Source organism: Eurosta solidaginis, chromosome 1 (assembly GCF_040869045.1).
Source record: "Eurosta solidaginis isolate ZX-2024a chromosome 1, ASM4086904v1, whole genome shotgun sequence".
Classification (NCBI taxonomy): Eukaryota; Metazoa; Arthropoda; class Insecta; order Diptera; family Tephritidae; genus Eurosta; species Eurosta solidaginis.
Window position 1 is genome coordinate 122,570,512 of NC_090319.1, and position 14,549 is coordinate 122,585,060.

The 14,549-nt window shown below is 44.7% G+C and overlaps 1 protein-coding gene across 12 annotated transcripts in view; it reads left to right on the top strand.

Moving 5' to 3' along the window:
- The window catches only part of tacc (transforming acidic coiled-coil protein), a 593,942-nt gene that overhangs the window by 115,065 nt on the left and 464,328 nt on the right, over positions 1-14,549 (top strand). The window contains exons 1-2 of one of the 12 annotated variants that reach the window (XM_067759792.1): positions 1,344-1,460; positions 1,515-1,595. The exons of 10 other annotated variants lie outside the window; for them this stretch is intronic. Coding sequence is in view for 1 of the 2 variants with exons in the window: in XM_067759785.1 (XP_067615886.1) it covers positions 1,515-1,595 (81 nt within the window). In the remaining variant the exon portion in view is untranslated. Of the gene's footprint in view, positions 1-1,343; positions 1,461-1,514; positions 1,596-14,549 lie in introns of those variants that run through there. One more of the 12 variants, XM_067759785.1, reaches the window with a different exon arrangement.

Here is a 14,549-nt window from a genome sequence, read left to right on the forward strand (position 1 = left end):
TAGCCAAGCATGTGACATGTGTCCGTAAATTTCTTGCCATGTATTCATTTCTTGGTATATCGAATTTTTCCTTAAATGCGCTGTTGTACATTATTCAATTGTCTCAACTTGATATTTATATAATTTTTTATTAGAATTGCAATTGCGACAATTAAAAATGTAGTTACGCATACAAAAATAGTTAACCATTTATCTGAAATTTCTTCTTTATTTTCTAATTCGTATTTTGGTTCATATTTGACCATTTGTTGTAAACTTTTTCCTCTTCAGAGGTTTCCTTACATAATTCGTATCCTGCTATGCCTATTAGGATACCATTTATTATGGTTTTCCACCATGCCATATTTAAAGAATTACAAAAAGGTTTATATATACATATATATTTTTATTTTTTTTATTTTATTAATCTATTGAAACGTAAATATATATATTTTTCAATACTACTATGATTAAATTTAATTTCTATTAGGGAATACCATTCTAATCATCCTACATCCTCCTTAGTTGTAGGGTTTATTACATCCTCTAACGTAGGCCCTCTAGTCACACCTATTAACTTCCATAATTTTCTTAAACTGTTTAATTCTCTTTCTAAATTCCTAGTTTCTAGTTCTAATGTTGTATTTTCATCCCACCATTTGATGAGGTTTTTTGTGAAATCCCTCGGCATTCCAACTTACTCAATTATAATTAAACATTTTTCTTTGTTTACTTTCTATTTCTTAGTACTTTTATTTTTCCATTTAATTTTAATTTATCTATTGTATTGGTAGTTAAATTTAGTATCTTAAAGGTTTCAGCTATTTCTTTTTTCTTTTTAAACTGTTTACCTCCCCGCTTCCTTCTTCGATTTATTGGGGTAGGAATCTTAGGAATTTCTTCCTTTTTAGTAGGCTTAATCCGTCGCCGATACCCTTTATAGTAAACGGTGTCGGACCTTGCTTAACAGTTTTACGGTTTTTGAGAATTTCTTCAGAGATTTCTATGAATTCTTTTATCGTGTCGTCACACTTTTTAAATACTCTGTGAAATTCTTCTTCTGTTTTTATTTCTTGCGTAACAAAGAAATAACTAAACCTTTTTTTTCTTCTTTAACAAACTATTTTAAAAATTTTCGTTAAGATTTAGTAAAGTAGCTTTTTACTTTATATATTTTTTTTTTTTAAATTTAATAGGACATTTTACTTTTCTTGATAATTCTGTTTTATTTTTTCTCAAAACATTTTTGTTTATATTTTAATAGAACTTATTCATTATTTTTTTATAAGTTTCAAACTTCCTTTTTTCAGTTAAACTAGTCCTAATAAAAAAAATTCCTAAGCAGAAACAAAAGTTTGTGATCATGGTTAGGCGTCCATAAGGCCGCTCAGTTTATTCTAAAATATAAGATATATATATATATAAAAGTTACGCCAACTTGTTGCCAGTCAGAATGTTGCCAGTCAAAATCTTCTTTTCAGGTAATATTCCACCCTGTTATGCAGTCATGCCGCCAATGAAAATCTTCTTTTCAGGTAATCTGCTTCTTCTCTGTATTTGCTGCCAGTCATTTGGTGGTTGTTACTGTTCCTCCAAGTCTCAAAATATTACTGAATGTAAGTTGCTCATATCGCTATGTTTAATCATCTTCGATGGATTCAAAATAGTTTAACTCGTTTTATAATGAAATATTTGATCCTCTTTTTCAGGATTTAATTTTTAACCGGGTCTTCCTCGAGCAAAGTGGCAGGATCTCAGCTAGATCTTCTTAGCGAATTTTGCTTGTCAGCAAATTTTCTGATTTTACTAATGATCTGGCAGGATCGCCATGTAAACTTCAAAATAAAGTAGAAAGAAACGCTGATGTGTAGCGTAGAAATATTATTGATTTTATTGGAGAAATGCATTTCCATTGAAGGTTCGAATCGAGCTCAAGGCCAGAACAATAATTTTTTTCTAATGATAATTATTGTTATTTTTTAATTTTTCTAAATTTGAAAAATTTTATTTTGTTTTTGGAATAGTAAGTAGAAAATTTTGCAGACAAACTGCCATAGCTGCGCAGATAGATCCATTTCGAAGGGTGCTAAGCCTTCATCATCAGTACGCTTTGGGCATGGTGCGCTAACCATTTAGCTATACAGCGGTGGTTTGTTTGACTGGCAAATTTGCTACTTCTATTCTTTTTTACCAACTATATTTATTCAGTGTTGCGCCATCTGGTGCAAATCACTGATAATGCTGGATTTTTGTTTATTGTCAATTACTTTGTTTGACATTCCCAAGTGCTCATGGCACCCTTCGAAATGGATCTATCTGCGCAGCTATGGCAGTTTGTCTGGAAAATTTTCTACTTACTATTCCAAAAACAAAATACAATTTTTCAAATTTAGAAAAATTAAAAAAAATAACAATAATTATCATTAGAAAAAAATTATTGTTCTGGCCTTGAGCTCGATTCGAACCTTGAATGATTTATCAATAGGCCGATAAAAACAAAAACGAAATGCATTTCCTTTTATAACAAAATTTCTTAACTTACATATACATAATTACACTAACACTTACAAACTAAAAGTGTCTACATTCCTAATGCCTGTATGCTAAATCAGCATATTATTACTTTGACCAAATTATAGCTATAGTGTAAATATTTTGGCAGTCAAATTGACGAACCGACAATGTCGATCAGTCACGCTGATCGATAAGTGTGTTTGTCAATGTGACGCTTTAACAATTAGGGTTGAAAAATGTAAACATATATGTGCCTTGTGTGTCGGCATGTTTGTATGATGTTGAATTCAAGCTATGTTTAAAATAATTTATTTGAGTCGCTATGTGTCTGGTCAATACTTGTATATGCATTTGTATATGCATAAAAATGTGCATCGTATGTAAAACGTATTCTGGTAGTGCTATAACAGCCCTTGGTCGGGAAAAATCCCGAGTCGTTCCAGTACATAGAACCGGCTGCCTTGGGAAGCGGTTATCTCCTCCTCGCCACGCTCTGTGGTCCTTGCGCCCTTCGATCTGCTCAACGGCCACCACTGCGAGGTCCTCGGTAGTGCAATTGGGTTACATATATGAATTAATGTAGCTGTTTCCTTACCATGACTGCAGCTTGTTGTTGTTGTTGTAGCGATAAGGACACTCCCTGAAGGCCTTGGCGAGTTTTATCGAGTTGATGGTCCTTTGCCGGATGCAGATCCGGTACCAAGCCCGGCCATCTCGGGAACGATTTGTTAAGACCAAATGGGACCTTCTAAGCCATACCGCCCTCCCACTGCCTACATCAATGAGGAGTTTGGGTTCACCAGAGCCTCGGCTTTTAATGGAACAGGATTCGCCACGCATAGGTGAGGTTGACAATTGGGTTTGGAGAAGCTATATATTGCGCTGGCAACCTGAAAGGATTGCGCTGCAAACCCCTGGAATCTATTTGGTATTTTAGTCGCTTCTTACGACAGGCATACCTACCGCGGGTATATTCTAACCCCCTAACCCGCTGGGGCAGCTCGGACCCGTCCTTCCGTTTGCGCGTAGTAAACGCCAAATCCGCACGCGCTGAGCCCAGAAACCTTCCCTCCCGATGAGAGCCACGGCTCCTGGATCAGCGCCACATAAAACGAACCCTCCTAAAGGGATAAGAGGATTTCGCTCGAAGCCACTTTACTGTGTTGGATGTTTATCTGTAAGACTCGCATGACCATTGGGCTGTTTGTCCCCCTGCAACACTTTCGTCGTGGCGTCTTCGTCCTCCCCTTGCCCGTTTGGTTTAGAGTTTTCGAGGCCCCCTTCAGCTCCTCCCACTTCCTGGAAATTGCAATTGGTATCCTCGGTACTTCTTTTTTCGGGTCGTAAATGCTGTGCCGGGTGTTCCTCTGTGCGACTCGCAGCACCATTTGGCTGTTGGTCCTCTTCTAACACCTTCGTGGTGACGTCGGCTACCTCCACCTGTCCTTTTTCGCTTAAGCTTTTGAGGTCCTTTTCGACTTCGCTTACTTCTAGCGTGTGATTGTTATCCTCGGGACTTCTTTTCCTGAGTCCGATGTAAATTTTGTCTGTATCCCAGGACATTTTGCAAAGCTGCGGGTACAATATATCCTCCGCCTGCTTGTTTATTTGGAAGATGTAGAACTGACCTTCCTCCGTAGGCCGAGATACAGTAAGTACCTTTCAATCCTGTGTCGGTATATTCGGATTCTGCAGAAGTCACAGTGTATACTCCGACTTCATCACGCATGGTGTCCATACTTTAACTTTTGGCACCGTTGGTGGCGGGAAAAGCCGGAATCTTAGTGGTATCTCCCTTTGGCACCTCCGAGAAAGCCGGAGTGGCATTTTGCCACTTTTGATGCCCTCCCTCTGACTTGCAGCTTTCGAGGTAGTTGCTACTTCGCTATTGGGGCCATCTGTCCTACAGCTTTAGACCTCCTTGTCTTGTATATGCGGCTGCCCTGCCTCGCAGCTCTAGGACAGGGACTTTCTGCCTTTTGAAAGCAGGCTTGTCGCCTTCCGCCGAACGTTGCCTCTTCATTCTGCCATTCGACGCTTCTTCCTCGTACCGGTTGCAGTACCGAGGAATTCTCGCAGCAACACTTATGAACTGCCTTCGACCTACTTCTACCGCCTCATGATCTCATTCCAAGCGCTCCCATGCGTTGGACAATTCTTAGTTCTGCACGGTACTGCGACAGAGCTCTCTTACTTCCTCTGCTCCGTACCCTTCTCCATTCCTACTATTCCGCAGCAGTGTCCCTATGATATTTCCCGAGGTGGCCTGCTATCGGGAAGGCTCCGTTCGAATACAGCCGGATTCATACCCTGGCTGCAAATCGTCTAATAGGCACGGTCCGCATAACACCCTGGTTTAGGGGGTTGGCAGTTCTTGGTCACCGATATCCTACCGCCCTCCTATGAGGCGAAACGGCGTAGATGCTTTCATGAATTTCCAGATATAATGAACACGCACAATTCAATTATATTTGTTAATAACTATATTATTCAGCAATCACGATTATATTTGTTAATAACTGTATTATTCAACAATCACATACAATTCAATTATATTTGTTCAATATAAATTCAAAAACCAATATAAAAATTTTCACATCAAAAACAACATGAGATATAAAAAACTTGAAACTCGATTTTTAAAGAATAATTAGAGTGCTAACAACAAGTATTTCATAACAACGTGTAGTAAATCCCTACAGATGCCAGTCCTAAACCGCTCCGCCTCATACTCGGGCGTTATGGAGTTCGGCTAAGCCCTCACACCAACGACAAGGTGCCTATCTCAATGAGCACATAATTCCCACGATTAAATTTTTTTGTTTGGCCTATATATCTGCCTCAGATTTAAAGTTAAATTTAAATACATCAATATGAGCAGATGTCGTAAGATTAAGTTTAGTAAAAATGAAATTTTGAACATCATTTTCAGTCAGCAAAGCGTGCAGCAAAAATTGATCTACGGCGGCACGGCAGTCACAGTTCTAAGGGCATCAGGGCTCGCTCCAGGAATGTCAGATCCAGTTTGTGAAGACGATACAGGTATATTTAAGGCGGGTGCGGCGGAACTAGTAGCAGCTTTTTGGGTGTTAGGTTTCTTAGCAGCCCCTCCATCACCAATGTTAACAGCAGTGTTAATAGAGTTAGTGTTTTCAGTATTAGCTTTGGCATTCGTGTTAACTTTACTAGCGACTTTGGATTTACCAACAGCAACATTTGCAGATTTTTGGCAATGCCATTAGCATTAAAGTTAAGAGCAATGTTATTAGCAGTCGAATCATCGGCAGCATTGGCATTAGCTAAGGTAGATTTATTAACAGTTACAGCTGGAGCCGCGAGCTGTAGGGCGTAAGACATATTAATCATTTCATTATCAGGGTTAGCAGTAGAAAGAAATGTATACGATGGCCCACTATTATTTACAGCAGTATTAGCACTTGCAAAAACAGGTGTTCGGTCGAAAAAATGGCAGTGCATACACTGTTGAACGGGGAGAACAAGAGAAGGCGACAACGACACAGCATGTTGTACAAGCGCGCAACTATTGATATCACTGCGCAACATCCTCGCAGCATTGAGAGAGCTGGCAATACTTGATGTTTTGTTGATACCATTTGTCGTCACGTCCACACAGTCTTCGTTGTTTTTGTTAGAATTCGCTTTTGATTTAACATGAGTGTTAATAACATTTTTTATATCTGCAATTTGTTCAATCAAAAGCTTAAATTTAACATCCATTGTGAGCAAGGCAGATTCTAGGTCAACTTTATGTGAAGCCAAGACGGTGTCATATGCCTTACAAAGCGTGTCATAGGAATTTAAGCATTCAGTGCAGAATTAACTGAGATGCCGGTACTTAATTACCAATTCTACATCGTATGCGGAAATGTTGCCTTCACAGCAGGTACGATGGTATAATTTTTTACAAAAACGACCGCACGCACAATTAGAGTCGCACTTCGACCAAAACTCTTATCACACATAGCACAGAAACTATAAATTGCACCAATATTGGCGGAAAAACAGAAAACCAGATGAAATAAGATAAAGCTTGCAGAGCGATAACAAACACGTCTGTACGGCACGACTGATTAGTGACTATATCGAATAAATAAACAAATAACATATTAATATAAAACATAATAATTTTTTTTTTTTTTTTTTTTTTTTTTTTTTTTTATAAACAAATAACAACATATATTGTTTTTATTTAACTAAATCGGCCTGTGAGCTCAAAAAAATTTAAAAATTGCTTTTCTTTCTTTAGCGAGAAGATATATCGGTATGGTTCCCGAAACGACCAGGACAGCTTCAGCCGAGAACGTGCGGTAAGCCGAAGCTATTCGCACCGCCCCTCTGCTTTGGACCGTGGTAAGGGCGATTCGGTTCTTACGCCTATTTCATTGCGTTCTCCCGGATTTCTGCACCGTATAAGAGTAAAGAATCCGAGGCTGATGCAAGCAGCTTCTTTGTACAGGGCTTTGGATCGACTGTGTTTGCCATTGCCATTTGCCTCCTGCGCAGGCTCCTCGTATGTGATCCGAGAAGGTGAGTTTACTGTCTAACCTCACTCCCAGATATTTCGTGAAGTGAGTATTTCTATTGCCTGGTCCCCAACCGTCATATTCCTGGTATTGGGAATCCGCCTCTTTACGCATGACCTGGTTTAATTTTAGCTGTGTCAGCTCGCAGCTTGGTGCTGTTGTCACAGCTGCCACGTCATCTGCAAAAGCAACGAGGAAGGTGCTTTCGCTTCCGACGGCAGCCGGTTCTTCGTACCGGAGCGACTCGGGATCTTTTTCCCGACCAAGGGCGACAAGGTGCGACTAGGAACGAACCAGGGGATATACAAAGCTCGACACAAGTAACAGTGCAACCTATACTGCACAACCTAATTACAAGAGATAAGATATCTTGGGCCATCCAATCTTTTGAACCATTCAAAACTCCAGGGCCGGACGGAGTTACACCTATGCAACTGCAAAAATCACTGGCATGAGCACTAACTTGCTATATGCTATAATAGGAGGTGTCGTGACCTTGAACCGCATCCCACGTACATGGAAAAGATCTAAAGTGGTATTTATTCCCAAGGCAGGCAAAGCGTGCCACGCGAAACCAAAATACCCTAGACCCATCAGTCTATCTTCGTTCCAACTAAAGGTGTTGGAGAAGCTGATGGAAACATATATCAGGGAGGCAGTGAATCACCGACTCTCTGAAGCACAACACACCTATATGAAGGTAAAATCAACGGAAACGGCATTACACGAAATTACATCGTGCATAGAGAGATTGTTCTTCTTCAAGGAATACTGCCTGGCACCCTTCCTAGACATAGAAGGAGCGTTCAACACCATCAAACCCGACTCGATCATTAAGGTACTGACTGATCTGGGCATCGAATCTCAGCTGGTGGAGCTTGTGCACCATTTGCTGCTATGCAGGGTAGTACAGGCAGACCTTGCAGGGGTATCGGTGATCAGGTTCGTCAGTAGGGGAACTCCCCAAGGTGGAGTCCTATCCCCTCTGCTGTGGGTCTTGGCGGTAAATCAACTGTTAAGGGACATAGAGGAGGAGAGGGGCTGTAAAGTTATACCATATGCAGACGGCCTTGCCTTGGTGATAAGTGGGAAGTTTCCACAAACTCTCTGCGATATGATGCAGGTGGAATTAAGAAGGGTCGAAGCATGGGCCGCTGATATGATCTGGGCGTGAACCCAAACAAAACGGAACTGGTGCTCTTTACGAGGAAGTATAAGATACCACATCTCTCAACTTCGGTGCTGGCAAACACAGTGCTTGAGTTAAGTGAGTCCGCCAACTATCTAGGGCTCACACTTGATAAGAAATTGAACTGGACACAAAACACCACGGAACGTAACCGTAAGGCCACGGTTGCCCTCTACACATGTAAAGAGGCAATTGGGCGGAAATGGGGTATGTCCCCTATGATAGTGCATTGGATATACACGGCCATAGTTAGGCCGATTTTGCTATACGGGGTGGCGGTATGGTGGCCCGCCCTGAATAAATCCTCGACGGTTCTTGCTCTTCAAAAGGTGCAAAGATCTGCACTACTATGCATAAGCGGAACTATCCGCACAACGCCAACGGAGGCTATGAATGTAATACTGTACCTACTACCCATAGATATAGATAGATAGATAATTAATTGAGGATCGCACTGCGACCATTGGTCTATTGTGCCCTCAACTGCTTCACAACACCTCATCCAAGCCGACATCTCTGATGAACCCTAGCAGTTCACCTGGCTTGAGGGATTTGATGTGAGAATGCTCCGGCCATGGTGAGCCCATAAACTTAGCTCTACGTCTTGAGATTGCATCACACTCCAAGAGGATATGGTCCGCCGTCTCCGCTGATCGATCACAAAATCGGCATGTGTTGTTCGATATTATACCCAGCTTTTGCATGTGGCTGTTCAGTCTACAGTGTCCTGTAAGAATAGCTGTTAGAATTCTTAGGTTATTTTTCGAGAGGCCTATAAATGCCCTGTATCGAGTTGTGCAGTAACCCCCTAACAGTAGCCTAGATTGTCTCAGGCCTGGCATATTACGCCAGTGTTTTTCCCTCTTTTCCTTTTCTTCTGCTAATAGATGCCCCCTGATTTCCTGCGGGCCTACTGACAGGAACGGCTCAGGACCAATAGGGCGTATCGTTGCTGCCTCTCTGGCCAGGCTGTCCGCCTGCTCGTTTCCCTCGACTCCCCTGTGGCCAGGAACCCAGGCCAACAGTAGTTCATTGTGTGCTCCTAGTTGATTCAGCCTTTCCACGCACTCAAGGACTAGTGCTGATTTTATTTCAAATGCCGAGATGGCCTTGAGGGCGGCCTGGCTGTCACTGGGTATGGCAATTTTCTCATTGGAGTATTTTCGCTGAAGGTTCAGGTCCGCGCACTGGCTTATGACGAAAACCTCCGCTTGAAAAATGCTCGGGTATGCTCCCAGGGGTATTGATATCTTGGCTCTGGGTCCAACGACTCCAGATCCAATCCCCTCTGGGGTCTTCGAGCCATCGGTATACCATACTATACTGTTTAGCTGCTGAATGCTCTCAATTCTGTTTTCTTCCCACGTACCCTTGTCTCCCAGTTCTACTTTATATCTTTTCTCATATACTATCTGCCTGAGGATATCATCCCTCGGGAGTTGAGATATTGGGATCTTCTCTCTCAATTCCTCCAAGTTCCGAGACGATATGACTTTACCTTTGCCCGAGCCCTCCTTGACGATATTAAGGAGGGCTCGCTTGGCTGACTGCTCTATCGATAAATGCAGCGGGGTTAGATCGAGGATAGCTTCCAGCGCTGTTGTGGGGCATGTGCGTATAGCTCCCGTGATGCACACACATGCCAGTCGCTGAAGTTTTGACAGTGCTTGCCTCGTCGTCGCCCGAGTTGTTCTTGATGCCCAGGCTATTGAGCCATATGTTATCATAGGTTTTACTATCATGGTATACATTCATCTTAGCACGTGTGGGCTACAGCCCCATGATTTGCCTGCTAGACGTTTGCATACCATGATAGACCTCGTGGCCCTAGTCTTCATGGAGTCGAAGTGTTGTTTCCATAAGAGCTTGGTGTCAAACATGATCCCCAAGTATTTCACTGCGCTTCCATATTCTAGTTCCACGCCATCTATTGTTATTGCTCTCAGGGCTGGTAGGACCCTTCTTCTGGTGAAGGGGATGATAGTTGTCTTAGATGGGTTGATGTTTAGCCCCACACTGGCGCACTATCCCCTTGTAATGTTCAATGCTCTCTGTATTATGTCACAGAGCGTACTCTCGAATTTACCCCTTGCAATTATGACGATGTCGTCAGCATATCCTTGGCATCTTATGCCACTGTTTGATAGCTTTTGCAGGAGTTCATCCACTACTAGGCTCCACAGAAGGGGTGACAGGACTCCGCCTTGGGGGCACCCCCTCGTGGTATTGATCTTAACTGCGCTCTTGTCTACATGGGCTTCAGCGATTCTTGTACGGAGTAGATTGTCAATCCATCTCTGGATCGGCATCTGAATTCCTCTTCTATGCAGTGCTATGTTTATGCTTTCGTGAGATGTGTTCTCAAAGGCACCCTCAATATCGAGGTAAGAGCAAAGCACTGTTTCCTCTGCTTCGAACGCCCTCGTTTATTTCAGATGTTAATTGGTACAGAGCTGTGTCCGTGGACCTACCTGCTCTGTAGGCGTGCTGGCTATGATGTAGGGGCCAGCTCTTTAGGGCGTTCGACCTGATTTCTTGGTCTATTATCTTGTCTATTGCCTTCAAGACAAAGGAGGTTAGACTTATTGGTCTGAAGGACTTTGCTTGTGAGTAGTCCTTTTTACCTGCTTTTGGTATGAAAACCACCTTTACTCTTCTCCCCATCATGGGTATGTATCCAGTGCCAGGCTATCTCTTATGATCCTAGCGAGATGTGGGATAATCTGTGTCCCTTGCTGCATTAGCGCCGGTATATGGCATCCACCCTCGGAGATTTGTATTTATCAAAGGGTTCCACTGACCTTCTGACTGTGGCCTCACAGAAGAGGGAGTTGGCTAATTGCCAGTCTGGTGGGGTTGGTCTCACTCTGGAGAATACAGGTTCCGGTACTTGCGGAGAGGCATCAGGAAAATGCGCTTGCAGCAAATCCTTTGCTCGCTCCTCCACCGTTCCGGTATAGGTACCGTCTGGGAGCTTAATTGCTAGGTTAATCTCTCTCTGCTCTTTGGCTAGGGCCTTGTGGAGCCTTGCCGCTGGAGGTGTGCTGCAAATTCCTATAACTTTCCCTTTTTGCTTTCCTTATCTATTTATTGTACTTTGTTAGATTTTGGGTGTATTCCTCACAGTTGCCCGTTCTCCTTGCCACGTTAAAGAGTTTCCTGACTTTCTCCTTAGTAATATCAGGTCATGCGACCGCCGGCGGGTTGTCTTGTTACCCTTAACCAAGGGGACTCTTCAACTGGAGTTGTAGGCATCTATCATTATCTGATTTGCCCTTTCCACCCTGCTCTCTAACTCGGTATAATTGGTACTTCTGCCTTTACTCTTAAGGCTATCTATGTTAGCTTCTATACTACTTTTATAGCTGTCCCAGTCTGTTTTCCTGGGATTTCTTCTAGGGTTGGTTTGCCCCGACATAGCGCCCAGCTCAAACCTTATGATTCTATGGTCCGAAAGGGAGGGTTCTTCTGAGACCCTCCATCTCGAGATCATATTCTCAGTTAGGTTGTTGCCGAGCGTTATATCAAGGACTTCTGCCCTAGCTCTCGTAACAAACGTCGGTTTACTCCCGACTGCTGGTGTCTTCACCATTGACTTCCGCATCTATTTGTACCGCCACCAGATCTCGACTTAAAAACTCTGTAATGCAAAAATAGTTAATATCTGCTTTAAGCATTACACGTGCTCTAGGTCTCTGCTGGGAGAGATCCCAAATTACTCTACTGTCACTTACATTAAGGGCCCTCACCTGTCCCTTGTATGTCCAAGGTTCTTGTATGAGGGCTATGCCCAGATCATCCGGGGCAAACCTCCTTGCCAGTACAGCCGAAGCTGCAATGGCGTGGTGGAGGTTGGTCAGGGCTATCTGTATGCTTAAGCCGGTCATTTTGGCCCGGCCGGCCTCATCGGGTCGTCGTAATCCGACAGCCCGCTTTCGCTGTCATCCCGCTTGCCCAGTGCCAGCTCTTGGAGGTCAAAGCCCTCATTGAGCTCCTGTGTGGTGGGTATTTGTTGTTCCGTTTGTTCCGCGACCTCATCGCTATTACTCGCTGCGGTAGGAGAGTTTGTAGTCATACGAGCCTTGATGGTGTCGGTGCTCGCATCTGACATGTCCTCGTCCGACATCTTGTCTATGTCGGCGTCCTCGACCGCCTTGTCTTCCTGCCGCTCACTATTCCCTGGTAGCTTCTGCCTCCAGGGTCTTACTTGGATCAAGCCGTACCTGTAGTGCAGCTTGAATCCATTCCTACGTGTGAGCTGGTAGGATTCTTCATCAATGCCCACGTCGAGACGTAGGCCCGTTTCTTCCGCGCTGCTATTTATAACGCGCCACCTCTGCGTCTTAAGGCCCTCGTTCTGGTTAGCGAGGAGCCGGATCTCAAATTCTCTGGGGCGGTCCGCACTCCTGGGGAGGAACATTGTCATGTTATGCGTGGGCGGTATGTCATCCCCGCGCCTTGTGCATAATTGTGACCCTGTCCACCCCTCGAGTGTTGGCACTACTTCCTCGCGCCACTTTGCGGTTTTCTCGTCCTCGCAGTCAACGAGGAGGAGCCCTGCTCGGAAGTACACCCCGAAAAATACTAGAGCATGCCCACACCCCCTGAACACTCCATCCATAATTAGCTCCTGGAGATTTGTCAGGTCCTCTTGACTTAGGGCATCCGCCGGGTAGTTCCTGGGCAGCACAGCCACTCGGGTACCCCTGAGGGCGTCCGAGTAGCTCTGCTGTCTTGGTGCTACTTCAGCGGGTCTCCCAGTCGCCCTGTTCAAATTCTCCCGGCGCATGGTTGCCGTGTTCTGCGGAGAATAGGCCCGTTGCCTCTTTGAAATGGGAGTTTCCTCCGGTGTGATCTGCCCGATCCTACGCTTACCAGCGGGAGCGGGTGTATGCTGGCCAGCTCCCGCTGGCTGTTCTTTACTTCCGACTCTGTTTCTCCGTTCGGCGGTCGCTGTACTGTGCTCGTGGGCTGGTTTATGCCTGTGCTCGTCTGCCCTGGCTCTTGCTTCCCTGGGCGACAGGCCCTCCTCAAGGTATCGGAGATACGATTTTGTACCAGACCCACTTAGTCCCAGGCGCCATTTATCTGTAAGCGATCCTGGTCTGCCCGGTGGTGGTAGTGCAGGTTGCCTGCCCCTGTTATGCCTTCTGTTGGGCCCCTTCCACTCTTCCCGGTTTCGCTCGGTGTCGCTCCCTTTCTTGGACCTGTCGCAGCTGCCTTGTGAGCTGCTTCCAGAATCCTGCTTCGACGGTGAGCGCCCATGTTTACTTGGCTCCCTAGAGGGCCTGCTATGGTTGTTTTTGCTACCTTCGCTCATTTGTATAGAGGTACCGTCGGAGCTACGCTTAGTTGGTGTACCTCTTTCCTCGGGGGGCCCGCGCTGCTCTATGGTGGTACTGGGCCCTCCATGGTTGGCGGGTTTGTTCCTGGACGCCTGCCCCTCCTGCTCCCCTTTTTTGATGTGCCCGCGCTGCTCACCAGTGGTCGAGATGCCTCTGGGGATCGCGGGTTTCGTCGCATTTTGCTTACTATGCTCTTCTGGCCCGCGTTGCTTTCCTTGGGTTTCTGTATTGCCCTTAGGGTTTGCGGGTTTAAGAGCCGGTTCTCTGCGCACTCCAGCGCTGGTGGAGGGAGATTCATCGTCCCTCATATGCTCTAAAAAGAGCATTGCCTCCTCTCTAGAGAGGCTCTCCAGGAATTTCCTGGAGTACCTGCGTGGCCTGCTACTGCTTTGCCCGCTGCTCTTCTTGGAGCCCGTTTTCTTTGTTGCGTTGCTGTTGTTGTTTGTTTTTTGTTGTTTTTATTTGTTTTTTTATCCATTATTGTCGAACGACAACATGCTTGACGTGGCAAGCGTAGTTGTCAAATTATTTAAGTGGGGAACTGGGTTGGTCCGCCGCGGCAGAGCCCCTTGACGCGGTAAGGCCATGGTTACTCCCCAAGGTGGCCCGGTGTTGGGGAGGCGCCGTTATAATACAGCCGGTGTTGTGAACCTCCTGGCTGCAAACCAGTCCAATGGGCACGGTGACGCATGACATCCTGGACTAGGAGGTGACACTTCCTGGTTACCGATAGCATTCGACCATATTTGTCAGGTGAGCGCGGTTGCGCCGCTCCCATCTGACCAATTAGTATCAAATGCGATCGGCATAAGCCCCTGCACCGCTACAAGGTGACTGTCTTCGCAGAGGTACCCATAGATATAGTATGCATAAAATATGCAGCATGTGCAGCTATTAGACTGAGGAAACTGACCACATGGTCTCACTCCAACCATGCTGAAATTCTTGAGAGATTCTACATACGAGAATGGACAGATT